The 23,200-nt window shown below is 55.3% G+C and overlaps 11 protein-coding genes across 11 annotated transcripts; 5 read left to right on the forward strand and 6 right to left on the reverse strand.

Moving 5' to 3' along the window:
* Positions 1-243: 243 nt before the first annotated feature.
* On the reverse strand, positions 244-903 carry BAUCODRAFT_37604 (uncharacterized protein). Its single transcript, XM_007681604.1, has one exon. It carries the CDS (start codon positions 749-751, stop codon positions 338-340), a length of 414 nt encoding a protein of 137 aa, XP_007679794.1. The 5' UTR covers positions 752-903; the 3' UTR covers positions 244-337.
* A 491-nt stretch (positions 904-1,394) lies between these two features.
* Positions 1,395-2,326, forward strand: BAUCODRAFT_114540 (uncharacterized protein; the record flags this gene model as incomplete). Its single annotated transcript, XM_007681874.1, has 2 exons — positions 1,395-2,089; positions 2,141-2,326. The coding sequence occupies exons 1-2, from the start codon at positions 1,460-1,462 to the stop codon at positions 2,324-2,326; spliced, it is 816 nt and encodes a 271-aa protein (XP_007680064.1). The 5' UTR covers positions 1,395-1,459.
* A 60-nt stretch (positions 2,327-2,386) lies between these two features.
* BAUCODRAFT_151118 (uncharacterized protein) lies at positions 2,387-3,946 on the reverse strand (the record flags this gene model as incomplete). Its single annotated transcript, XM_007681875.1, has 2 exons — positions 2,387-3,403; positions 3,461-3,946. The coding sequence occupies 2 exons, from the start codon at positions 3,944-3,946 to the stop codon at positions 2,387-2,389; spliced, it is 1,503 nt and encodes a 500-aa protein (XP_007680065.1).
* A 573-nt stretch (positions 3,947-4,519) lies between these two features.
* BAUCODRAFT_77275 (uncharacterized protein) lies at positions 4,520-8,704 on the forward strand (the record flags this gene model as incomplete). Its single annotated transcript, XM_007681767.1, has 2 exons — positions 4,520-6,238; positions 6,401-8,704. The coding sequence occupies 2 exons, from the start codon at positions 4,520-4,522 to the stop codon at positions 8,702-8,704; spliced, it is 4,023 nt and encodes a 1,340-aa protein (XP_007679957.1).
* Positions 8,705-8,947: 243 nt separating this feature from the next.
* Positions 8,948-11,204, reverse strand: BAUCODRAFT_259397 (uncharacterized protein). The gene is made up of 3 exons (XM_007681876.1): positions 11,151-11,204; positions 10,875-11,050; positions 8,948-10,806 (listed from the first exon to the last, which is right to left on the reverse strand). The coding sequence occupies exons 2-3, from the start codon at positions 10,925-10,927 to the stop codon at positions 9,192-9,194; spliced, it is 1,668 nt and encodes a 555-aa protein (XP_007680066.1). The 5' UTR covers positions 10,928-11,050; positions 11,151-11,204; the 3' UTR covers positions 8,948-9,191.
* Positions 11,205-11,381: 177 nt separating this feature from the next.
* Positions 11,382-12,035, reverse strand: BAUCODRAFT_77285 (uncharacterized protein; the record flags this gene model as incomplete). Its single annotated transcript, XM_007681770.1, has 1 exon — positions 11,382-12,035. One exon carries the CDS (start codon positions 12,033-12,035, stop codon positions 11,382-11,384), a length of 654 nt encoding a protein of 217 aa, XP_007679960.1.
* A 379-nt stretch (positions 12,036-12,414) lies between these two features.
* Positions 12,415-13,948, forward strand: BAUCODRAFT_568892 (carbohydrate esterase family 8 protein; the record flags this gene model as incomplete). The annotated part of the gene is made up of 3 exons (XM_007681877.1): positions 12,415-13,032; positions 13,083-13,446; positions 13,502-13,948. The coding sequence occupies 3 exons, from the start codon at positions 12,415-12,417 to the stop codon at positions 13,693-13,695; spliced, it is 1,176 nt and encodes a 391-aa protein (XP_007680067.1). The 3' UTR covers positions 13,696-13,948.
* Positions 13,949-14,238: 290 nt separating this feature from the next.
* On the forward strand, positions 14,239-15,690 carry BAUCODRAFT_37611 (uncharacterized protein). The gene is made up of 2 exons (XM_007681605.1): positions 14,239-14,579; positions 14,652-15,690. The coding sequence occupies exons 1-2, from the start codon at positions 14,253-14,255 to the stop codon at positions 15,342-15,344; spliced, it is 1,020 nt and encodes a 339-aa protein (XP_007679795.1). The 5' UTR covers positions 14,239-14,252; the 3' UTR covers positions 15,345-15,690.
* Positions 15,691-15,845: 155 nt separating this feature from the next.
* BAUCODRAFT_151124 (uncharacterized protein) lies at positions 15,846-17,527 on the reverse strand (the record flags this gene model as incomplete). Its single annotated transcript, XM_007681878.1, has 2 exons — positions 15,846-17,325; positions 17,379-17,527. The coding sequence occupies 2 exons, from the start codon at positions 17,525-17,527 to the stop codon at positions 15,846-15,848; spliced, it is 1,629 nt and encodes a 542-aa protein (XP_007680068.1).
* A 509-nt stretch (positions 17,528-18,036) lies between these two features.
* Positions 18,037-21,182, reverse strand: BAUCODRAFT_259476 (glycoside hydrolase family 3 protein). The gene is made up of 3 exons (XM_007681879.1): positions 20,978-21,182; positions 20,844-20,907; positions 18,037-20,793 (listed from the first exon to the last, which is right to left on the reverse strand). The coding sequence occupies exons 1-3, from the start codon at positions 21,083-21,085 to the stop codon at positions 18,164-18,166; spliced, it is 2,802 nt and encodes a 933-aa protein (XP_007680069.1). The 5' UTR covers positions 21,086-21,182; the 3' UTR covers positions 18,037-18,163.
* A 113-nt stretch (positions 21,183-21,295) lies between these two features.
* On the forward strand, positions 21,296-23,200 carry BAUCODRAFT_259500 (carbohydrate esterase family 9 protein). Its single transcript, XM_007681880.1, has 2 exons — positions 21,296-21,509; positions 21,660-23,200. The coding sequence occupies exon 2, from the start codon at positions 21,753-21,755 to the stop codon at positions 23,064-23,066; it is 1,314 nt and encodes a 437-aa protein (XP_007680070.1). The 5' UTR covers positions 21,296-21,509; positions 21,660-21,752; the 3' UTR covers positions 23,067-23,200.

The raw sequence follows: 23,200 nt of genomic DNA on the forward strand, positions 1-23,200 counted from the left end.
TGATGAGTTGAAACGGAGAACGGACGAGTCGTGAAAACACGAAGGAGCGTCTGTGCGTAGAGGCTTCCGATTCGCTCACTCGCCGCTTCCCCACACTTCCACGCTCACCCTGCAGCTCATCCTTGTCGGCCTAAATATACCGTGGCAACGGTTAGAGCTAGCTTCTTTGGTCTACGAGCGTCGAGCGACACCTGACACAACGATATATGGATAACGAGGACGGAAATGAAGAACAGATTGGCACCGGAAAGGCATCCGAAATGTGTCACGCACAACCTGCGACAGCTAGCAGAGGTGAAATCGGTTGGGTGCGATGTAGCAAGGAGCAGCATGCCGCTCAATCTCGGTACAAGTCTTCCAAATGCGTGACCATCTTCCTCTTCAACGCCGTCAATTCGCTCTCCGTCACCAGTGGACTCCACTTGGGATGACCCTCCGGCAGGTCAACCGCCGTCACATCGATTCCATCCAATACCACCAGGTGGTGGTCGGTTCCGAAGAAAGGCACGCCCAATCCTTTCAGTTCGGTCGCCATCGCTTCCTCCATCGATACCTGCGCGTCGTAGATCTTGCGATCGAACGACGTAAGCTCGGCCTGCTTTGTCTCCTCCGAGGGCGTAGCAGGTTGAGCGGATGAGACCCTATTCTTCGTGGCGTTTGGCACCCTCTGTGCTTGCACTTGCTTCAGCGTCTGTCGTTCCGAATACCATCTTATCTCGTTCTGGCGCTGGTTGTCTATCATCTGCGTCATGTCAATGGGTTCTTCAAGGCACGGAAGCGGTAAAGAGAGAACAGCTTACTCTGCGTATGCTTACTGCGAACTGCGAGTTTTGCGCGGCGATCTTTGTGACGCAACGTAGACCCTCCTGCCATGTTGTGATGGCTGCAGGATCGATCATAGGCTTGGGCGACGCAGTCATTGTTCGACTTTGTGGCCGCAGTCTCGGGTCGGGTGCCCTGCGCTCGATTTGCGGTGGAGCAGCGTCAACAACAGCACTGTACGTTGCAGCATTATCATATGCGGCAGGCGTGGATTGAAGCGTGCTTCCGCCAGTCTGTGAACTCCCATTGGGATGCACAAACTGTGCGAGCGTGGCAAGAATCTCCTGTAGGTCTGGCGTACTGGCTACCGCATTGCCCGCCATATTACCACAATTCGTGATGCGTAAGCAGCACAGCACAGTACCTCACTCGGCCAGGAGGTCGCAACGCAAGCGGAAGGACGCATGGGAGAGTTGTGGGGATCGGATACGTGAGGTGCGAAGTCCACTGCATATCCTGCAAGATATCGGCGAACCGGGAGAGCGCTTGGGCCAGTGGCTCGTGCGGACATCCATCATCGAAAGCCAGCAAAAAGTTACCGGCAGTGGAAAGCCATTCGACAACATCAACCTCTCCTCTTGTGGCAAAGCTTCAAGGACCATTAAAGCTGAAGAGCCAGTTGGATAGCTTGCTCGTGATGGCCCGCTCGCCCTCAGACGCAACTCGCTTCACAGCAACCGGCCCCTACGCCTCCAGCTCCACCTCCTTCAACACGACTGCACCCCCTTCGGTACCTCCTCCACCGAAAGCCGGCACGACCATCAACTTCGGCTCTGCACCTCCCAATGAGACACCTCAACAAAAGATCGCACGTCTGCGCGCCGCTTCCCAGGCCGCGAAACGAGGCACAGAAACCGCCTTCGACACCACTGTCCGCGTGGGCCGGATATGGGCCGACCGCGTTCACCGAGTTACCGCAACCTCCCTCATAGGTCTAACAGTCGTGTCAGCATGCGTGGCCGCTGCGGGTATCACCGACATGCTGCTGCATAACCGGAGACGGAGGAATGAGTGGTTAGCGGAGAAGCAGGCGGAGAGTGCGAGAGATTTGGCGATGGCTATTGAAGCGCAGAAAGCAGGACGTGCGTCGGAAGACCAGACGTTGTTGATCAACCGGGAGCGGGCGGCGATGGAGGCGGCGGAGGCGAAGCGGAATCAGCCGGGTATACTGAAGCGAACCACAGGCTGGTTGTTTAGTGGGGCGGAGAAGGAGGAGCAAAAGGGTGGGAGATTAGGTGCAGGTGCAGGTGCATTATCTGCAAACAGTGTGACACCGCAGGTGTCGGCGACTACAAGCCAGGTGGCGGATGAGCCCAAGGGCCAACGGCACGACAGAAGCGTGCTGCAAGCTGTACAGGAAACTGTCGATTCACACCGAAGACAAGCCGAGAGGATAGAGGAGGTGGCACGACCACTCGGCGGACCATTGGACCAACAAGCGCAACTTACCATTGACTCCTTGTCCAGCAGCAAAACCTGGATGAGCTGGACATCGCGACGATAGCATGCAGCGTCCGTTGTATATTTGTACCATAATTGTATTACCAACGATCATGAGGCTGAATCACTTAACCTCGCTCCAGCCCTTCTCACCCCTTCCACCTTCGGCCATGACAGTCGGCTCACCGTCCGCAACCGACGTTTTTCCAGTAACAGCGTCCTCACAAGCGAGACGGAACGCTTTCACGAACAGATACACGTCCGCATACGTGTTGTAAAGTGGCGCCGGAGCAACTCTGATGACATCTGGTCGTCGCTCATCCACCACCACAGCCGCAGCCTCCAGACTCTCCATGACCGGATCCAGTAACCCCGGCTGAAGGAGTAGACTCAGCTGCGCACCCCGTTGGGCAAGGTCGCGCGGCGTGATGATACTAAAACACCTTCGCTCGAATCTTCGTTCTTGCTCCGTGGTGAGCATATCGAGAAGGTCCTCAAGATACTTAGTGAGCTGCAGACTCCTCTCTCTCAGCGCCTTCATATCTGTCAGCTGAAACGTGTCGAGACTAGCCTTCACCGCCGCAGTATCGGCGACGGAAGGATTGCTGAGTTGGAACCCGGCAGCGCCGGGAATGGGATGGAAACGATTCGTCATTGCGAACCGTGACGATTTGGAGCTTCCCCACCACCCGGACAGTCGAGGGTGGTAGTCAAAGCTGGGCTCACCGTTTGGCTCTATGGGAGGATGCTCAGTAACACGACCATGTCGTTCATGCACAAACGCGCCGCCAATGGCTCCGGGTCCGCAGTTGAGGTACTTGTACGTACACCAGGCCGCGAAGTCGACGTTCCAGTCGTGGAGATGAAGTGGCACGTTGCCGACCGCGTGAGCAAGGTCCCAGCCTACGATGATGCCGTGGCGTTGGGCGTGGGCGGTGATGGTGGGCATGTCGAAGTACTGGCCTGTGTAGAATTGGATGCCTGGCAGTAAGAGTAGCGCCGTTTCTGAGGCGTGCTGATCGATTCTGGAGAGGATGTGGTTGGTTGATATAATATGTGAATCCCTCTTGTCCGGTTCGATAAGCACCATACTATCTGCTGGTTCAAGGCCGTGGTGGCGAATGTGAGACTCAATGGCGTACTGTTGACCGCATCAGCTCTCTTTGCCCTTCTTTTGCCGAACCACGAAGAGACGTACATGATCGCTCGGAAACGCCTTGCCCTCCAAGATAATTTTCCACCTTTCCTTCGTCGGCTTGAAAAAGCTCGCCATCATCAAATGCAGATTCGCAGTCAACGTTTGCATGATCGCAACTTCCGACTGCAACGCCCCAACGATCTTTGCCATCTCGGGCACGCAGTCGCTGTCAACATGCAACCATGGTACGAGGTTTGAACCCTCGACTTCCTTGAAGTGGCCATAGACGCCCTTGGTCGCCCATGTGTCGAGGTACTGCTGCATGTAAGCCCTCGTCAAGGCAGGCTGAAGCCCGAGCGAGTTGCCGCAGAGGTAGATGCTTGGCTCATTGTCCCTTTCATCTGCGGGAGGGACGGGCGAATGCAGACTCTTGCTCGCCAACGAGGACTTGCTGGGTATTACGAACTTTTCGCGCAGGTAACTGAGAGGGTCATTGGCATCCCTGTCTCTAGCGTAGGCTGCTGTGAATACATCGACCTTAGACATGTTGCTCGGAAGAGGAGGTCAAGATTCAGTGACTGGCAGAATTCAGCACAGTGCTGCCAGCCCCATAGACAAGTGCACTTCGTTGCTTAATGGATCCACAACCGGAAGAAGGCAGTAGTTATGATGAAGTATGTTTGTCCCGGGATGAACAGTGATAAGTAATGCGTAATGACAGGATGATCAGAGTGGGTGCTCGGGCAGCCTGCCTTAGAGGAGCGTCTGGCAACAACAAGTATATAAGGCTTATTCGTCTGATCTACCTGCGCCAGATCTTCTACATACTCCTGCACCTGTGACTTACTCCAGGCGGTATGTTCACCGATACCGACATGCAGTATCAACAGAAGTGTCGACTTGGCTAGCAGCATTTCGTGCGAGTAAAGAAGGTTGGTGGATCGAAACGTCCACGGCTCGGCGCGAGGGAGGCAAGACAAGGGTGGTGAGCCGAGCAGTGTCACGCTGCAGCCACCATCAAGTCTACTGAGACAAGACAGTCTTGCTGCCTCCGTTAAAGATCTGCACCCGAGTCGTTCTTCATACTCCTCTCGTTTGCGCCATTATCAGGCGCCGCGTATGTCGCTGTCCGTCTATATCGGGCATACCGGCCAGCGACTCTTCCTCGACGACACAGCCGTCTACGCGGATGACAAGGCGCTGCGGCTATGGATCGCCCAGCAGACCGGCGTCCTCAAGGAGAACCTGATCTTGCTAACGGGGCGTGGCAAGCAGGTCAAAGCACAGAATCTTGCCACCGACGATGAGATCTTCGTCTTCGACGCGGGTCGTCTGAGCGCGAAGAGTGCAGGCGCAGAACCTACGAGTCCTACACCCACCGACTTCCATCCCGGCACTGCGCCAGACGCGATCGCGAATCAGAATGATCTGCAAGCATGGCAGAATCTGTTCCGCCTGCGGAAGAGCTGGGCTAGTGGCCTGCTTAACGGGTGCGAATCACGAGCCAAGCAGGTGGAGCGGTATCAGGACGAACAAGCTATTATAGAGCGGAGCTTGGGTGTTGCTGTCGTAAGTCTGCAACAACATGTCAAGAGCGCTGAGCAGAAATACCTGGCGGCGGAGACGTGGGCGGAAGAGTTGTTGCAGGAGCAGGATGCGCATATCGGCAATTGGGAGCAGCACTTGGACGATCTAAGGGCCGTGCCTGCGCGGGTCGAGTTCGGACGGTTTATCCAGGGTGCGACACCGGCAAGTCGTAGGACTTCGCTTCAGGGCAACATGACGACGCTGCAGGGTTTCGTGGATTCTACGGCCATGGCTAAAGCGGCGGGCGTGACTCGTTCGATCATGCAGGGTTTGGCAGATCGTGTGGGCAACATGCGCAATGAACTAGACACCATACAGAAAGACAGCGGGGAGCTGCTTCAAGCGGTAGAGCAAATCGGTGGCAGAAGCCCGGCGCACAGCAGCCAAGAGCCGAGCCAGTTGTTCGAGGAAATCAAGCTGGTGGCAACGAGAATGGCCTCGGACTTCGAGCATGTCCAGTCGTTGTCGCGTAACGCACAGTCAATAAGCAGTGCTTCCAAACTAGCACTTCAAGCAACGCGTAATCACATACCAACGCTTGGCGAGTACTGCACCGAGATGAACGACTTGGTGCAGCGCTCCAAGCAGCAAAAGGACACGGCCGCAGAGACAGCCATGGAGCACATGCGCACGCTTTCTCGAGTGGAAACCCGGCTTAAGGATCTAGTTGACGATGCGAAGAATCTGGGCGTGTCAGAGGATGACCAGCAGGTCTTTTCTACCGTAGCCGTCATTTCACGTCTACCTTCCGTATATGGCCAACTGCTGGTGGAGTCCGTTCGGCGGCGTGAGTGGGCTGCGAAGATGCGGCGCGACTCCGCAACGTTGCAAGAAGAGGTTGCGACCTACCAAGAAGAGGAGGACAAGCGACGGAAGAAGTGGGTACGTTCGGTCGAAGATGTCGCGGATGTCGGCGCCTTGCAAAGCAACGTGCTCGGCATTGAATTAAGTCTGCAGAATGAGGGCGGGAGCTGGCCAACGGTCACTCGTGAGGAGTTGCAAGAGTATCTCAATTCAGTTTTGCGCGTCTATGGACCTGGCGAGGTCACGGAGGAGCTGAACCAAGCGGTCAAGGACCTTGACAAGCCCACACGCAAGCAGATCAAGCATGCTCGAGCGTTCAAGAATGGGAGCATGCACGAGGCTGCATTCGGCGACACGTCTTTGCTTCTGCGTGGCGACGAGCAGCACAAGGTTCTGCGGGAAAGCAATGGGCGGCTTGAGGAAGACTTGCGAGCGCAGAAAAGCCGCGTGCGTAAGCTCGAGGATCTCTTGCATCGCCAGAGCCAGACCAGTCGAGCTAGCACGGGCGATATGTTCTCGCCGTCCACCGGGACGCCTGATCGCAACATCTCGCCGACATTTCCCACACATCTGCCATCGGGAGAGCTTCTCCGTGACAATTCTCTCAAGCAGCGCCGTCTATCATCCACGGCGCAAGCACTTGAGGATAAGAAGCTCGCCCGCCGCGTGGTGGATCTCGAGGCTGAACTACAAGCCCACCGTGACGAAGCCGCGACACGCAAAAACTCTGATGCGGAGACGCAGAAGCAAGTGGAAGAGGCTATTTCCACAAAGAAAGACCTGATGGAGAACATGGAAGCCCAACAGCGTGAGTTCGCGAGCGAGCGTAGGATCCTCGAGCGCGAGCTCGGCGAGGCCAAAGAAAGGGTTGAGGAGCTCGAGAATGATATGGATCGTCTGATGGGCTCTCGGGATGATGAGCGAAGTGGCATCGATGTAAAGCTCGCAGCGTTGCAGGCGGAGGTCGCGAGGCTGAAGGAAGATGCTTCGGGTCACGCTGCGTCGGCTGCTACAGAGCAAGCCGCCCGGAATGCGTTGGAAAGGCAGTTAGCGTCGGTGGAGAGCGCGAGAGCAGCTGCTGTGGAGGAGGCCAGGCAGATGCGGATCGAGAAACAAAAGCAGCAGGATGACCATGCTGAGCAGTTGCAGTTGCTTGCCGCTGCACACAGTCATCTTGTCTCCAGCGGACCGCCGGAAGGGCTTGCGGCGCTTGCTGCTGCGCTTGAGGAATTGGCCAGAAAGTCTGCGGCGCATGTCAAAGATCTGGCCGACGCAGTTGCTTTCGCGAAGAGCGAGAACGAGAGTCTGTGGACGAGCAACGAACGACAGGCGATAGAGCTTGCGAAAGTGGCTGAGAAGCAGAACGAGAGCGACGAGCACGTTCGGAGAACGCAAGAGTCGCTGGCAGCCGAGCAAGCGAAGGCTCACTCGCTTGAGCAACAGTTGCGCGATGAGCAAGACCAGATTCGCACGCTACGAGAGAAGTTTGCAGAAGGCGAGACCGGCTCTGAGGTGCTCCGTCAACGTGTCGCCGAAGAAGAGGCTCGCGCCGGCAAGCTCGCTTCTGAGCTCGCAGAGGCTAAGTCACACGTTAACAGCCTGGACATTGAGCTCATGCGTATGCAGAAGAAGCACAAAGCGTACCATACCTCGGCTGAGGCGGCCGTGGAGAGGCTTCATAAGCGAGCTGAACGTGCAAAAGAATTGAGCCAACGACTGTGGAGTCAGAACGCGCGTTTAAGAAGGCTGGTCGAGCAGTTTGGGCTCGCTCTAAGCTACTCCGAGGACGGCGCAATGATTATCGAGCGGGCATCAAAGATGGCGGCGAGCACCACCATAGCCGATACCACACTACCTTCTGGTCCTGGTGACTTTAGCCGCACAGTGTCGCTCACCTCACCGCCGCCCACGCGCAAGTCCTCAGGCGCCGACCACACAGAGCTTCCAGATATCCACTGGACCGATGCTCAATCGCCCGAGGATGAGAGCGCCAGGTTCGAAGCTTTCCTGGCCGCCATTTCCCGCTTCAATCTCGACTACTTTTGCGACCAGATTCACAAGCGTCTCCGTGACTATGAGTACACCGCCAAAAAGTACGCCAAAGAGTCCAAAGAATCAACGAAGCGTGCCGATGCGTACAAAGAGCGCAGTCTCAAACTCAAGTCCGAGTCGCACGCCAAGATTGCAGTGCGGGACTTTAAGGAGGGCGACTTGGCGTTGTTCTTACCGACAAGGGGACAAGCGAAGGGTGCCTGGGCCGCGTTCAACGTGGGATGTCCGCATTACTTCTTGGCGGAGAGGGAAGGCATGAGGTTGGGAAGTCGAGACTTCATCGTGGCGCGAATCCAGCGGGTGGAGCAGAAAGTGGTCGACCTCAGCCGCTCCAACACCACGGCCGCGACGACAGACGGTGGGAGCTCCATCACTTCCATGGACAATAACGACAACCCGTTTGATCTCTCCGACGGACTCACTTGGTGGATGGTCCATGCCATCGAAGAACGTACAATGGGCGGCAGCAGTGCCGGCATCGCGCCAAGTACGCCTGGCCTGGGTAAAAGCACTGTCGCAGCCGCGAACGTAGATGCTAAGGGCAGTATACGGATCAAGCGGAGCAGCAAGGGCGAAGATGCCAGCAAAGTGCTGGGCAAGAGTCTGGACAGCAGGCGTAGCTCCTCGAATAGCAAGAAGGGCGTTGTCGGTGCGCTGGTCCCGACCATTGCCGGCGGCGGTGGAAGTCCGGTTGTGGGTGACGTGGCGGTAAGATCCAGAAGTGAGAGTCAAGCTTCCCTAAGACCGCCACCAGGCGCTGGCGTCGGCGGTGGTGGGCTGGGCGTCATCGAGGACAACATTCACGACGACGCCCAGCCGCCGGCGGAACAGGTGCGGCATGACCTTCTCTGGGGCCCTTGAGAGGGCAGGTTATTGACTTGAGCATTGGCAGGTGCGGAAGTTGTCGCCTTTGAGGCCCGAGTCTCGAGCTGCTGCGACGCGGACTGCATCGGCGTCTCCGAGCAAAGCGCGGCAACGGTCAAAGTCGCCTTCCAAGTCCATACGGTCCCTTCAGCGCCACCTGGAGCCTCGGTCGCCAACACAGTCGCCGGTCAAGACGCCGGTGAAAAGCAAAGCGGCGTGGGAGAGCTTATGGACCGCGGAGTTTTCGATTGAAAGTCCCTCCAAAAGCGACAAGTCAAAGACGTAGTTGTGGAAGGTGATGGCATTGCAGAGCGAACTGGAAAAGCTTGCGCAGCGCTGGATGCTAGTTGATGGTATGATGGACGGTGCCTACGCTATCTTCATCTACACAACCAGGCACACCTAAGGTTGCTCGCTTGCTTTTGATCATGCATCATTTCATCTGCCACTCACTGCACACTTTGCTGCGTCAACCCACATGCCTTCAGGTCTTCACATCCGGCTCCGTCCTGCCAACATACTCCTGCAACTTCAACAGCTCCACCGCCATCTTCACGTTGTCCTTCAGGTAGTCCTGCGCATCCAGCTCATACTTACTCTGATCCGTCTCATGCTTCTCAATGTACAACCTTATCGTCGCGCCGCTACTTCCAGTACCCGACAACCTCACTACAATCCTGCTCCCGTCGTCGAACTTTACGTAGATACCCTGGTTCTTGCTCACACTGCCATCAAGATCAGTGTACGAGAAGTCATCCGCCTCCTGCACCTTTCTACCAGAGACCGAAGAGCCGACGAACTCGCTCTTCTTAGGCCCAATCAGCTCCTTCATGTGCGCAATCACCTTGTTCGCACCCTCGGACTCGCAACCCTCGTAATCGTAGCGCGTGAAAAAGGTACGGCCATACTTCTGCCAAAACTCGTGCTGAATCGACTTGATGGAGGGGGTGGTGTTGGTTTTCTTGCCCACGCCCGCGATAATGTTTAACCACGCGACTACCGCCCACAGGCCGTCCTTCTCCCGGATATGGTTGGATCCCGTGCCGAAGGACTCTTCACCACAGATGTTCATCTTGTCGGCATCGAACAGACCGCAGAAGAATTTCCAGCCTGTCGGCACTTCGTACGACTTGACGCCCTTCTTTTGCGCGACCAGGTCGATGGCTCCGGAGGTTGGCATTGAGCGTGCGAGGCCGTAGAGACCTTGCTTCTTGAAATAGGGAATGTAGTCTGTCGCGTATTCGGCAATGATGGCGAGGGAGTCGCCCGGGGAGACGAAGGAGTTTGCGCCGTAGATCATGTTGCGATCACCATCGCCGTCAGAAGCAGCACCGAAGTGCACGCCGTTCTTGTCCACTGCTTCGACGAGCGAGTGCGCGTAGACAAGGTTGGGATCCGGGTGGTGGCCGCCGAAGTCAGGCTTGGGAATGCAGTTTTGCGTGCTTCCCTTCTGGCCAAGCTCGTGCTCGAAGATGTCAACGCCGTAGCTGCCAGTCACACCGGAGAGGCCGTCGAAGAGGATCTTGAAGTCCTTGTGCTCGGAGAGGAAGGACTTGATGAGGTCGAAGTCGAAGATGTCCTTGAGCATGTCTAGGTAGTCCTTGGTGCTGTGCACAATCTCCACCTCCAGAGGGCCGACCTTCTGGGTGCCGATCTTCGATAGGTCGACTTCCGGGATGTCTGCGATCTTGTATGATGTGATCGACTTCGACACCTCGAAGATCTTGTTCGTCACACTCTCCGGTGCAGGTGCGCCGTTGGCCAGGTTATATTTGATGCCAAAGTCCTCATCGGGTCCACCAGGGTTGTGGCTGGCTGTGAGAAGGATACCACCCGTGGCCTTGTGTATCCGTATCAGGTGTGACGCTGCTGGTGTGGACATGATGCCATCCTGACCGATCAGGAGCTTCTTGACGCCGTATGCTGCACCGATCTTTGCAATCATCTGCATGACCTCCGGATTCCAGTACCGGCCATCACCGCCAATCACGAGGAAGGCACCCTCGGCACCTTCAGGTATAGACTGAATGATTGAGGCGACGAAGTTCTCCGAGTAATTCTCCTTCTGGAAGACTTTGACCTTCTTACGAAGACCGGATCTGAGGAGTGGAAGTCAGCATTTGCGGTCCTAAAGCACCCATTCTTAGCGAACGCGGATTGTCCTTACGTTCCCGGCTTCTGGTCCGTGTATGGCTTGGTCTCGACTGTCCTGACGCTCATGCTGGGCGACTTGTTGATTGTGTTGTTAAGGGAAGTATTCAAGGCTTCTCAGTTCTGCTGGTGTTAGGTTTGAGGCTGGAAACTATGGTAGAGACCACTCAATGCTCCGAAGTCACGATGTATCTAGGAAACTTTTCGGTCAGTGACGAAGAAGCTCAACAAACAGTACATCATCCTGCAGAGCACCCCGCCATAGCGACGTGGGGTCAGGGACACGGCTCACTTGCATTGATCCAGCCAATCATATGCGATCAGCCTGAGCGACTGTGCTCGAGTCTTTCGAGGATGGCAAGTTCGTGTGATGTAAAGCAATTGTGCATGTATGCTGAAGAGCGACATGACCACTCGAGGAAGCGTAAGAATGCAAACAGGTCGGGAGGGGGCGGATAGCCCATGCCACCAACGCCACGCCGAATTGATCGCTAACAAAACAGACTCCTCTACGCCAGGTACTTCACGCAATATCAAAGCTCGTCCCACACCCGCAGCTACTCTTCGCTCCAGGAATACCCGTGACCTTGAACTGACTCCCAATCAACTCCATCGTATAGTCAATCGTGCTGCCCTTCAGCAGTTCCAGACTCGGCTCATCCATCACCACTTTCGGCTTGTACCCGCTCCCTTCTTGCTCATTCTCAAACACCGTGTCTTCCGCAGCATCCACGTCCGACAAATTGACCAGGCTCATGAGGTATTGAAAGCCATGACAGCCGCCAGACTCCACGCTCACACGAAGCGCGAGATCTGGATTCTCGTCCTTCTGAGCGATTGCCCGTAACCGATGGGAAGCGCGAGGGGAGATGTTGATGATCATCTCGTCGCCGGAGTCATCCTTCCGTGGATTCTGGATAGCTTGTGCTTGTCGTGTTACGGCGGTACTGAATGTTTTGCGCTGACACAAGCTTCTTGGTCGATCGCTTGAAAGGGGCAAGGTGCGCCGCATTGTTGCTTCCGGTTGCCGCCATGATGGTGCCAGGAAATCGAGATAGAGTGGCGTATGTGAATATAAGCTCCGTCGTTGCGATGCTGTGTGCCGCAGAGGTTGCCAAGCATGCCTTGAGCGCTCCAAGATACGTTCGCAGCGCAGTATATTCCTAGAAGACGCCATTGCTATGCTTGCCGACTTGATCACTGCGGTGCCTGAAGAGAAGATGGTAGCGCAATTGGTTATAGACATCGAAAGCGGCGAATGCCGAGGCTTTCCGGCGTACAGCACGTGATGAGCGTCATTGCATGATCCCACGTTGATTGGTGGATTTGGCGACAGCGAAGCCTCTCCTCCTCCTACTTTCCCCTCATACCGGCACATCATGCTGCACTCTTCGCTACGTACAATCGGTTCATGAAAGCGAGAGAACGCAATACTGTTCTGATCATGGCTTCGTCGACTCGGTAATGGCCCACGCGCCATTCAAGGACTTCAAAAGGTAGGCTTTTCTTGCGATTGTAAAGTCTTCTGTACGTAAAATCTCTCGATCTCAGACAAGATGGCATACTCAACGTTGTTGTTGAGGTCAATCTTGACTTTCTGCCTTTTTTCAATCTCATTTGTTCAGGCCTACGACCGCCGGGCTTGTCAAGCACCCACCCGCAACCCTCTCAGCGGGTGCCCTGTCGGAACTCTGCTTGTTGGCCTTGGGCAAAAGTTCACGAGTGTACAGTCCGCCGTGCTGAGCTTGGGCAATACGACGAATCCAGCAACGATCCTGATATTGCCGGGCAACTATACCGAACAGGTCAATGTGACACGTCAAGGGCCCCTTACGTTGCTCGGTCAAACCAGCTCCCCAAACGATGCTAGCTATAACGTGGTTAACATAATCTGGCACAACGCAACTGGTACAGCAACGACTGGAACTTACGACAATGCCTATACCAGCGTGCTCACGGTCGCTCCCACTTTTAACGCCTCAACCACTGGCTCCGGACCTACTGGCAATCCTGTCCCGCCTGGCACGCCGTTTGGGAATCTAGACTTCCGCACGTACAATCTGAACTTCATCAACGACTACTTACCGTACTCCGCTGGCCCGAGCTTGGCAGTGAGTGTCAGCTACGCTAACACTGGCTTCTACTACACGCAATTTCTCAGCTATCAGGACACGGTACGCTTGTGTAGCCTGCTTTGACCACATATTCGCTGACGAAGTGCAAGGTCTATATCGGCAAGCTAGGGTCCGCCTACATGTATTCCTGCATTGTCGGCGGGCAGACAGACTTCGTCTACGGCTTCGGCACCCTCTGGGTTACCGAATCGGAGATTCAACTTCGTGGCTGCGGGGGCGGCATCACAGCGTGGAAAGGCACCAACACGACGTTCGAGAATAAGTACGGTGCCTATATCTACAAGAGCCACGTAGCCAAAGCCAATAGCACCCTTAATATCACCCACGAATGCGCTTTGGGCCGCCCGTGGAATGCACAGCACCGGTCTATCTTCGCTTTGAGTTACCTGGACGATAGCATCCAGCCAAACGGATATATTGAGTGGAGTAGTTCAGATCCGCGTGTCAACTTCAGTAAGCCCATCCACAGACGTGTATGGAGAATGGCAACGCTGATGACGGCTTGCAGACACCACTATGGCGGAGTTTCATGACTTCGGCCCAGGCTTCAACCTTACCGCCCGCGAAGCAGCGAGCAATGTCACAATCGAAATGACACCCAAGGAGTATGCACCATACAGCACCCCAGCGCTGGTGTTTCAGTATCCTTTCTCGGGCGCTTTCGGAAATGTGGCGTGGATTGATGAGTATCCTAGAGCATGAGCAGCTAGTCTCCTGATTGAGTCTTTACGCTAAGCTCTGCGTTGTGGAAGGGAGCCACACGACCGAGGCGACTGATATGAGACCTGCATAAACGCCAAGCCCGCCGCTTCCCTTTTGTCTCATCCCGACTCCTTTCATCTTCACGTACCACGTGTTGCACGTTTCATCGCTCGTAGCCGCCCGGTATTACCTGGAGATTGTCTCATACGCCTTGACGTATGCTTTCAGTATGGGAGCCGCTGGTGTTTGGACTTGCACGGGGGCGTATGCAAGCCCGACTTCTCCCAGACTGCAGGTAGGTTTGATCACAACGTTCTGTGGCGCCAATACCGTTAATATGCAGGAGTACGCTTTCCATGATGTTCTTTGCAGGAGCACCGCATGGCAAAGGAGAGGTTGGATCTGGCAAAGTCAGCCGACGTGGCGAAGATGAAGGAATATATATCGCGTGCTCATGGCCTACAACGATGCCGTACTGCATTCCACTTTCCTCAAGTTCCGTCTGCGCCAGTCACGGTACATAAACCAAGTCACAGGTCAAGCTCTGTCGTCCGGTCATGGCTCCGTTGTTCATTATCGGCACCGTGGTGCTGGCTTCCGTTCTTTCCTCCACGACGGCATCAAGCGTCTGGACGCTCAACTGCGCCCCTCTTACTCAAGCCCGCCTCGATCCCATCTTAGCACCCGGCGTCTGGCCTTCCGGCCATGTCCACGCCGCGGTTGGCTCAACAGCCTTCGGTCAACAAATGAATGGCACATACGGTGCTCTCCAGGGCAATGCGACCACCTGCGACAAGTTCACGGATCACAGCAGTTACTGGGCTCCTCAACTATATCATATGCGCTCAGACGGGCTGTTCGACCTCTTGCCCTTCACAGGAATGGTACGCAGTCTCTCGAACATACGCCAAAATATCTGTCTGGAATGACGCTAACAATCGTGGTCAATACTTTAGGCGGCGTACTATGAGAACTACACCTGTGACTATAACGCCAGCGCTCCCGGCTGGTGCGTTGGAACCCGCAACCCACGAGCGTTCCCGCCTGGCTTGAAAATGCTTGCTGGTAACTCGCTGCGGCGAACTCAGAACATGAGCGACCCATGGCAGCAAGCCATCTTGCTCGAGTCCGGCAACAACGGTGAAGTCTACGGGATGCCGCCTAAGCTTGACGGCAACCAGCTGTCCGGCCACGTCCGCTTTCCCAGCTGCTGGGATGGCAGTAACCTCGATTCCCCTGACCACCAGTCGCACGTCGCATACCCGGATGCCTCACTCGGTGGCAACACCCAGGGGGGTATGTGTCCCTCGTCTCACCCTGTGGCACTCATCAACATTGGTGCTGAATTCGGCTTCGCCTTGAACGGAGTTACGGACCCAGCCTCTCTTGTCTTCGCGAACGGTGACACGACGGGCTACGGCTTCCACGGTGACTTCTATATGGGGTGGGAGAACACGACGGCGTTGCGGGATAGCTTTGCGGAATGCTTCACGAACGACAACTGCCCTTGGCGCGCCTTTGGTTCACCAACCGGCCGGGACCCGGTGGCTACGGCAATGAGCCCGATGGTCCAGCCTCCGTACGAAGATATTGGGCTGAACGGGCCGATTGCGAAGTTGCCCGGAAACAATCCGGTGTACAGTGCATAGAAAGGGTAATTATGGCTGACGGATGCTAGTCGGGAAATAAGCCTTCGGTTTCCGAGCAATACTGCCTGAGGTGGATACTGAGTCTTTCTTCAGAGGTGTTGTGGCATAACGCCCCACACAGCACTTGTTATGCTGTATGTATGGTTATACTTCGGCTCGCTGCCTCCCATTGATCTTGTGCGACTATTCTCGTCCCGGACAGAAATCGTATGTGCTACTGTTGGCGAGATGCATCAATTAAGGCAGCGTGGATATATGTTCGGAGCGTTGCGTCCTTTGGTATGATTCAGAACGGACGTTCGTCACATGAAAGCTCGAGGCGGACAGCGAGCCGGTATTGGCTGGGGCCCTTAACAGCTCTATCGTCTTGCGACTTCCTGGACTGAACGCGCAGCTAATCAGTGGCGGCGAGCGCTCGATATAATGTTCGTCACACTGGAAAGAGGTAGGTTGTGCAGAATCGGTCGTCTGTCGGCTCCTTGGCCGAGGCGCATTGATGGCTCAGCTCACAGCCTCGCTGAAGTATCGCTTGCTCCGCGCACCCTTCACAGGGGCCTTCGGGTCCCTTGGATCAGACGGCAGCTTGGTGTGATGGACCACGTGCGGCCTATACACAGCATCTACCGGCGGCATCCAGTCATCCAGGCCAAGCGGGAAATACTCGTAAAGCAAATCAGCACTTTCATCGGGACTGTTTATCGTATTGAGGGAGAAGGAAGGTGGTCTAGTCGGTATGTGTGACTTCTTCGCAGCTCGTTGGTCTGGTGGCGTAGTGCTATTGCCAGGCTGCGGCGAATCATCCTCCACCAGGGAAAGGTTGATTGGCGCCGAAGGCGGTGGTGGCGGCTTGGGTACCCGAGTTAGATCTGGCGAGGATGAAGCGTATACGTTGCCGCGCTGAAAGGGACTGGGATCCGGAGGTAGAGCAGTCATTGCACCTGGCTGCACCTGGCCGAGACCTTTCCAGTCATAGAAGTCGTTGTTCGCTGTACCTTCGTTGGGGTCGAAGAAAGAAGCTGGCCCGGCAACCTCCTGCTTGAGCGGAGCCGAAGTTGGACCATCAGGTATCTTATTGCCAGTTGACTCACGGGATACTGTTCGGTTCAGCTGACCAGGAAGGTTCGATGTCTTCCTTGAATGGCCTGCACCACTCAACGGCATGTCCTTTCTGCTTTGGAAGTTTCGCGGACTTCGCCCTCGTACAATGATCGCTCCTGAGCGGACTTCGCAAATTGGGACCTTGCCGCCCGTCGCAAGCGTCGCGATCACCTTGAGTCTTACAACAAAGTGTTGTTGAAGCTCTTTACGTCGACCATTGTTGGCTGTAGCAATCCGGAACTGCAATCTCTTCCACTGAAAGGGAATGCTTGCGAAGTCTGTGTCAACATCCTGCATACTCATCAAGTCCAGCGGGATCGTAGGAGGCTCGCGCTCAATCTTCTCATCGATCATCGCCTGGTTTCCATTCGTTGGTGTCTTCCAGGGCACGGAGATGACCTTCACTGCATTCCCTTCGGTTGACTCCGTTGCACTGATGGTTAGCTCCTGTCCGATGATCGGTATTTGCTCCCCGTGGTCTGTCAGGATATACCGGAGCGCCCTCGGCAATGTAATGTCCCCAGTAATTTGGAATAAGTTTCTTCGGTAGCATGTCAGTTCGTTCGGTAGCGGCTGCGTCTCGCCCGGGGCAGCCCAAGGTGATTCGGCCAAGAAGAACATGCCATGAAGCTGCGCCGCCAGGGAGATGGTTGTTCGTCGGAACGAATAATCAAGTAGAGCATAGTCGAGACTGGGTGGCGAGAAGCTTAGAAGCTTGTTATCTCTATCGATCGACGGCGTCTCAGTATCTTGCTGTTCCTGACCAACAGGCTCGAAGGCACTGACGACGTCCGAGAACGGGTCCTCTACGAAGGTGCTCGAGTATCGCTTCAATTGAGGTGTCCGTTGCGGCTGCAATGATTGCAGATTCAAGTCTTCACTGCTATCAGCGGGTCAGTTCATGTGCACTGGCACCTCGGCATCGGCAGGTCTCACACAGCGTATCCATAGGTAGATTGATGATCCGGCAGCTCAATCGGGAGTAGCAACTCTTGATATGGATCCGACGCTCCGCCAACATTCAGCTGAGTTAGTGATGGCAGATAGGTCATGGTAGACGGGTCGAAACCGGAAAGGTTGTCCATGTTTGCAACAGTGAATCAGCGCACCGTCAACGCTTGCGTAGCATGCAGACCATGCGCAAAAGCCAAAGCAGCGTCTACGCTTCTTCCAATAATTGCGCAAACACAGTACTTTGTGACGCAGTCCCAGCCAGCCGTTAGCGGTATACCGTCTGTGATCTATCTCTTTCGTGCTCGACGTCGCAGACTCCAAGCTCGGCTTATCATTGAGCGATGGTCGAAGAGCGCGGATTGGCTTCACCAAGACGACTTGAAAGACATCTTGCGTTGTCGCGCATTTGCTAAGAGCGCTGTGGGTTGGTGCGACATCCTCTCCAAGGAGAATGAAGAAAACGCAACGAGCAGTGGCTGTTTCGCTGTGGTCGGATACGAGATCCTTCGGTGATTGATCGACAGGTGGTCGCGAGCTGCTTGAGGTAATTGAGCTGTCAATCTCCGGCTCCACTCACTGGCGTGCGGAGCCTCGAGCCTTTTCCCCGGAACAGCTCTGTTCCGTCCGACTCCCGCGATTGTCTTTCGACGATGTAGATAGACAGCAGGGGTATCATTTATACAGCTCATCAGTAATCGCATCACTACGGATCAACCGCAGACTGGGTATCAAAGCAAAAATTGTATCCAAGAAGGCGCGCCCTTAGTTTACGACGGCGGTACCATCGTCCATGTCGCCGCATCGCAACTGACTTCCTCGAACGTGTGCAGGACGCTGAATCCCATAGCACTCAGCCCATCAAAGTTGCCATCCCCGTCTATATAGTCGAGTATACAAGCATTGCAGCCCTGCTGCTTGATCTGCCGCATACCCAGGAGGATCAGGCCTTGCAGCAGCGTAGAGTATTCGCCGACTGCAGGACTGATGACGGGAGAGGAGATGCCTCCCGCAAGCTCCCCGATGTCCTTCATGCCAGGTACAAAGTCCGCGAGCTGCGATTGCATGTTGTACAAGACAACCGTGCCGACGAGCGAACCGTCCTCTGGCCGTTTCGCCCGAATGATGCCGCAGGCTGAAGGGTCGGAAAGCGCCATCTTGTAGACTTCCGCGAGTCCTTGTCGATTATTGGTCTTGATGTGATCGAGTACTGGACCAGCATGATCCCAGCCGTAGACAAGATCAAAGTCTGCACCAGCACTTTGCAAGCTCTTCGCCATGCCTGGCGGCGGTGTCCAGGTAGACAGGTTGCGCGCTACCATGCTGCAAACAGAGCGACTCAAAGCCGTGTTCCAGCCGAGATTTGCGAACCAAGAACGCAGCCGCTTGCGTTCACCCCCATGACCGGTTGGTATGCCGAGGTAGATACTGGGCAGTCGCGAGCCCAGCTGAAATCGCTTGACACCATCTCTCTGCAGCATGGTGCGTATGGCTCGGTTGTGTAGGGAATGGCCGATCGACAGCTTCCGTCTTCCGGAATCCACGAAGACGGCGCCTATAACGCCAGTGCCGGTAGCTTTGAAGAAGTACGTCGTGCAAAAGCCGTACAATGCTTGCGTAGTACTGTTGCGCACAACGAAGTGCGCTTCGAGCACTTCCGGGTTCCGGAGGAGGAATGAGTTGGACGTTGCGCTTGCGAGCTCAGAGTGTAGGCCTGGTGTGTTATCGTCCACAGATGACTTGATGAGGACGTCGAGTGCGTTTGAGTCACGCTCCTCGTTGAAAGCTTCAACGAGCCAATGCTGCTTCGATTGGGAGAGTTTCTGACTTTGACTGAGAGTGCCGGGCAGGGCTCCAGCTGCCGTACATTCGCCGTATAGTACCTTTACTAACGAGGTCAATGCCGTTTCCGTGAAGTCGTATGTACAGACATAGGTGCCGATCGTGTGGTCCATTACAAAGTCATAAGGTGAGCTGACTGCCACCACTATCACCGGCTTCTCTCGCTTTTCCGCCCCGGATTTGTATTGCATGTTGCATATCATCGAGACATGCTTCGTGAAACCATGCTGGTACAGGTTGCGGTTCGCGTCGGCGGTTACGATAATGATTGCACTAGCTCGGCCAATGAGGTTCTCATGCTGCGGTCGAACTCCGTTTGCGGTGTATGATGTATGTAGAACCCGACCACTCCGTTGCCGAGCAAGTGATCTGCCAAGTTCGCGAAAGACGCGCTCTCCGCTCATAACAGATGCACTGCGCTCCCATAGTGCTGGCTCGGGCGAGTCACTGGTGGCATGTTCGCTCAGCTGTCGCGCTGCGGCCGATGCGACTAACGGCTTCACAAGAGGAGTCAAAAGCAGAAGTTCATCTTCAGGCTCCATTATATTCGACAGCGGAAGAAGCCTGTTCTTGTCGCGAACGACGGTAATCGATGAGTTGTAAGCTCTCGTTGATAAAGTCGTATGTGAAGGCTGCAGCTGTGACAGCAGGCCGATGCCGGGCGGAGCCAGCGCCTTCTCCCACGATGTGCTCCTCGCCTTCATGTCCAGGACTCGTCGCAGTGATGATCGGAGGCGCTCGGTGCTTATCATAGCATTCTCGATGCCGAGTTTAAGACCTTGGATTGCTTCCTGCTGGTGCACGAACGACCGGCACAGCAATACCACATCGCAGCCAGCATTGATCGCCATGACCGTACCACCACCGACGCCAATATTATGACTTAAGGCTTCCATTTCTAAGCAATCAGATATAACAACACCGTCGAACTTCAAATCATTCCGCAGAAGATCATTGACGACTTGCTCGGAGAGACAAGCGTGCATTACATTCAAGCCTGCGGAAGACATGGCGCAGCCACCCACCATCATGGCGTCCAAACCTTCCTTGATGGCATTGCGGAAAGGTACCAGCGCGTTCAGACTCAGTGACTCCAAGCTCTCAGTGATAGTTGGGACGTCCAAAGCCGAGCCTAAAAACTCCAAGCTGCCATACGAAGGGAAGTGCTTGCCCATCGAAGCAAGCCCGGCCTCCTTGTAGCCTCTCATGAAGGCGACGCCATACGAGGAGACCTCTTGAGGATCATCACCCGTCGTGCGGACGCCTAAGGGTTGGTTGCGTGCATTGGTCAACACATCCAGACACGGACCCATCATGAGATTGATACCGCATGCTGAGATCTCTTCTGCCGTAGCTTTCGCGACTTCGAAGGCCAATTCTCGAGATCCAGTTGCCGCCACACCCATAGCGGAGGGATATTGGCGGATGTAAATCTCGTCGAAAAGCGAGTTGACACCGCCATTCTCCTGGTCAAGGCCAATGGCCAAAGGCACGGGATGACCAGCATCGTATGCACACTTCTGGAGTTCAAGCACGAGCTGCGTAGTTTGTTCGGCAGCTAGAGCTGGTTAGTTTAAAAAGGGATATATGGACAGAGGGACTGCTTACACTTGAGATTCTTGGCTGTCAGCAGGATCGAGCCAAGGTGATCTTCTCTGATGAGTTTGCGGATCTTAAAAAGCCGCCGACGGTCAGTCTAACTCTCGTTGTTTCCACCGGAAACCAAAAAGCATGCAGTGTACCTGTGGCGTAACAGTAGTGCCCTCAAACCCCATCATCAGCAGCTGGCCGAGCAGCCTGTCCGTATCGTCCCACATTGGGTCAAGCGGAGCAGCACCGTGACTACCCATTTTGGCAGGCGCTGGAGGCTTGCCTGCCAACGCGATGTCCACGCGGTGTCACGAGGCTAGCTGAATGTTGCAGCGTTACCTTCAGTGGATCGGCAGGAGGGTCGGAGTAGCATAGCGATGCTACCTTGCTTAGCTAGCTTCACTCGGCGTGGGTAGGCTCAGCGAAGGGTCGCGGCAGCAACGGGCTTGTATGTATGCGGATGCAACGCCGGCTAGGATTCCGAAACGGTGCTGTATACTGCATGGCTGACATGGTGTGGCAGTCTGGTGCGGTTGCGTTGGCGGGCCTCGTATTGCGGAACCCGGAAGTATCCGAGGAGCTTCTTGCTTTCGGGCTCAGCTCCTTCTCAATCAATGTAACCTCCCCGTCGAGCTTTGGCACGAGCTTCACGGAAACGATAAGATAGGCTGACAGGCCGATAAGGTAAGCAGTACTATGTATGGTTGGTGTACACTGTGCGCAGGTCCGGGCATTCGCGATGTGTCCCGCACATTCATCACGTCAATGTAATAGCGATCTCTTAACCCTACGCTTGCCGGCTCGGTGCTTGCTGACGGACTGGACGTCTTCGAGTCAATGAGCTGAAACGATCAGCCTGCCAGAATCCACACACTGCTCGCGGACGTAAGCTTCCCGGGTCTGGATGCCGTTTCAAATACGGTCATCATGCCCACCGCACTGTCTCCCGAGCGGCCAAGGACGGGAGTCACTCGCCTCACCGGTGGTCGCTTGGTGAAGGGAGATCGCCTTGTCGAGGAAGACCTCTGGATATCGTCAGTGACCGGTCGCATCTTGCGCAGCCAGGAAGTCTTCTATGAGCACTTCGTCATACCCGATGAGACGATAGACCTTAAGAATAAGATCCTCTGCCCTGGTTTCATAGATGTGCAATTCAATGGGGCGTTCGGCTTCGACTTCTCCACAGTGCCGGAGGACTTGACTGACTACCAGAAGGGCTTGAAGAGATTTAACAGGCACTTGGTCCGTACAGGCGTGACGAGCTACCTACCTACTCTACCAAGTCAGAACGCGGACGTGTATCACAAAGTGTTGAGATATCTGGCACCAAGTGGAGGCTCGCGGAATGCGCTCGAAGGCTCGGAATCGCTTGGTGCACATTGTGAAGGTCCCTTCATATCACCGACGAAGAACGGTATTCACAGCCTAGAGGTCCTGCAGGAGGCGCCCAACGGCTTCGCAGACCTTGAGACGTGCTATGGCGCTGGAAATCTGAATCATCCGGCTGAAGAGTCACGATCGCCCGTCACCATGATCACGGCGGCTCCGGAAATTCATGGCATTTCTACGTGCATACCAGAGGTGACGAAGCGAGGAATACGGTTCGCTATCGGTCACACTGAAGCCAGCTACGAGGAAGCAAGCGAGGCAATCCATCTGGGCGCTACGATGATCACGCATCTCTTCAATGCCATGCGACCACTACACCACCGCAACCCGGGCATTTTTGGCGTGCTGGGCAAAGCGGAAGGAAGAGAGCGCCCATACTTCGGCGTGATCTCAGACGGCATTCACCTTCATCCGACCACTGTCAAGATCGCATGGAACGCACACCCGGAAGGCTTCATCCTAGTCACAGATGCTCAATACACCGCCGGCCTACCCGACGGAGTTTATCCGTGGACGAACAATGACCGCTGGGTCAAGAAAGGTCACTTGTTGACGAGAGAGGGCTCAGACACCATTGCTGGCAGCTCCGCGACACTGATTGAATGTGTGAGCAACTTCTGGGCTTGGTCTCACGCGTCGATACCGGAAGTCATCCGTGCAGTGACCGCGACGCCGGCGGAGATGCTAGGCTTGAAAGGGGTCAAGGGCACGCTGGACGCCGATGCCGACGCCGACTTGGTGGTGCTGGATGCGGTTGAAGACGCAGAGGGTAACAGAACGCTCAAGGTGGAGCAGGTGTGGAAATTTGGAATGCTCGTGAGTGATGCGGCAGACGAATCTTTCGGGCTTTAGCCACCACGATCTTGTTGCGACGCATTCCATCGTTGAGCGTAGGCGCTGGTGGTGTTGCAGTATAGAAGTAGACATGAAAACGATAAGACGACTGAACGTATCGATTGTTCTCCGGCAACTCGGAGCTGTTGTTG

This window comes from Baudoinia panamericana (genome assembly GCF_000338955.1).
Source record: "Baudoinia panamericana UAMH 10762 unplaced genomic scaffold BAUCOscaffold_12, whole genome shotgun sequence".
Classification (NCBI taxonomy): Eukaryota; Fungi; Ascomycota; class Dothideomycetes; order Mycosphaerellales; family Teratosphaeriaceae; genus Baudoinia; species Baudoinia panamericana.

Coding starts and splice junctions, on each gene's coding strand:
- BAUCODRAFT_37604 (XM_007681604.1), bottom strand. CDS start 751: ATGACGCAGATGATAGACAACCAGCGCCAGAACGAGATAAGATGGTAT.
- BAUCODRAFT_259397 (XM_007681876.1), bottom strand. CDS start 10,927: ATGAGCGTCAGGACAGTCGAGACCAAGCCATACACGGACCAGAAGCCG. Junction 10,807..10,874: donor ACGGACCAGAAGCCGGGAAC/GTAAGGACAATC, acceptor TCCACTCCTCAG/ATCCGGTCTTCGTAAGAAGG.
- BAUCODRAFT_37611 (XM_007681605.1), top strand. CDS start 14,253: ATGGCTCCGTTGTTCATTATCGGCACCGTGGTGCTGGCTTCCGTTCTT. Junction 14,580..14,651: donor TCTTGCCCTTCACAGGAATG/GTACGCAGTCTC, acceptor TCAATACTTTAG/GCGGCGTACTATGAGAACTA.
- BAUCODRAFT_259476 (XM_007681879.1), bottom strand. CDS start 21,085: ATGGGTAGTCACGGTGCTGCTCCGCTTGACCCAATGTGGGACGATACG. Junction 20,908..20,977: donor GCACTACTGTTACGCCACAG/GTACACTGCATG, acceptor CGGCTTTTTAAG/ATCCGCAAACTCATCAGAGA. Junction 20,794..20,843: donor GACAGCCAAGAATCTCAAGT/GTAAGCAGTCCC, acceptor AACCAGCTCTAG/CTGCCGAACAAACTACGCAG.
- BAUCODRAFT_259500 (XM_007681880.1), top strand. CDS start 21,753: ATGCCCACCGCACTGTCTCCCGAGCGGCCAAGGACGGGAGTCACTCGC.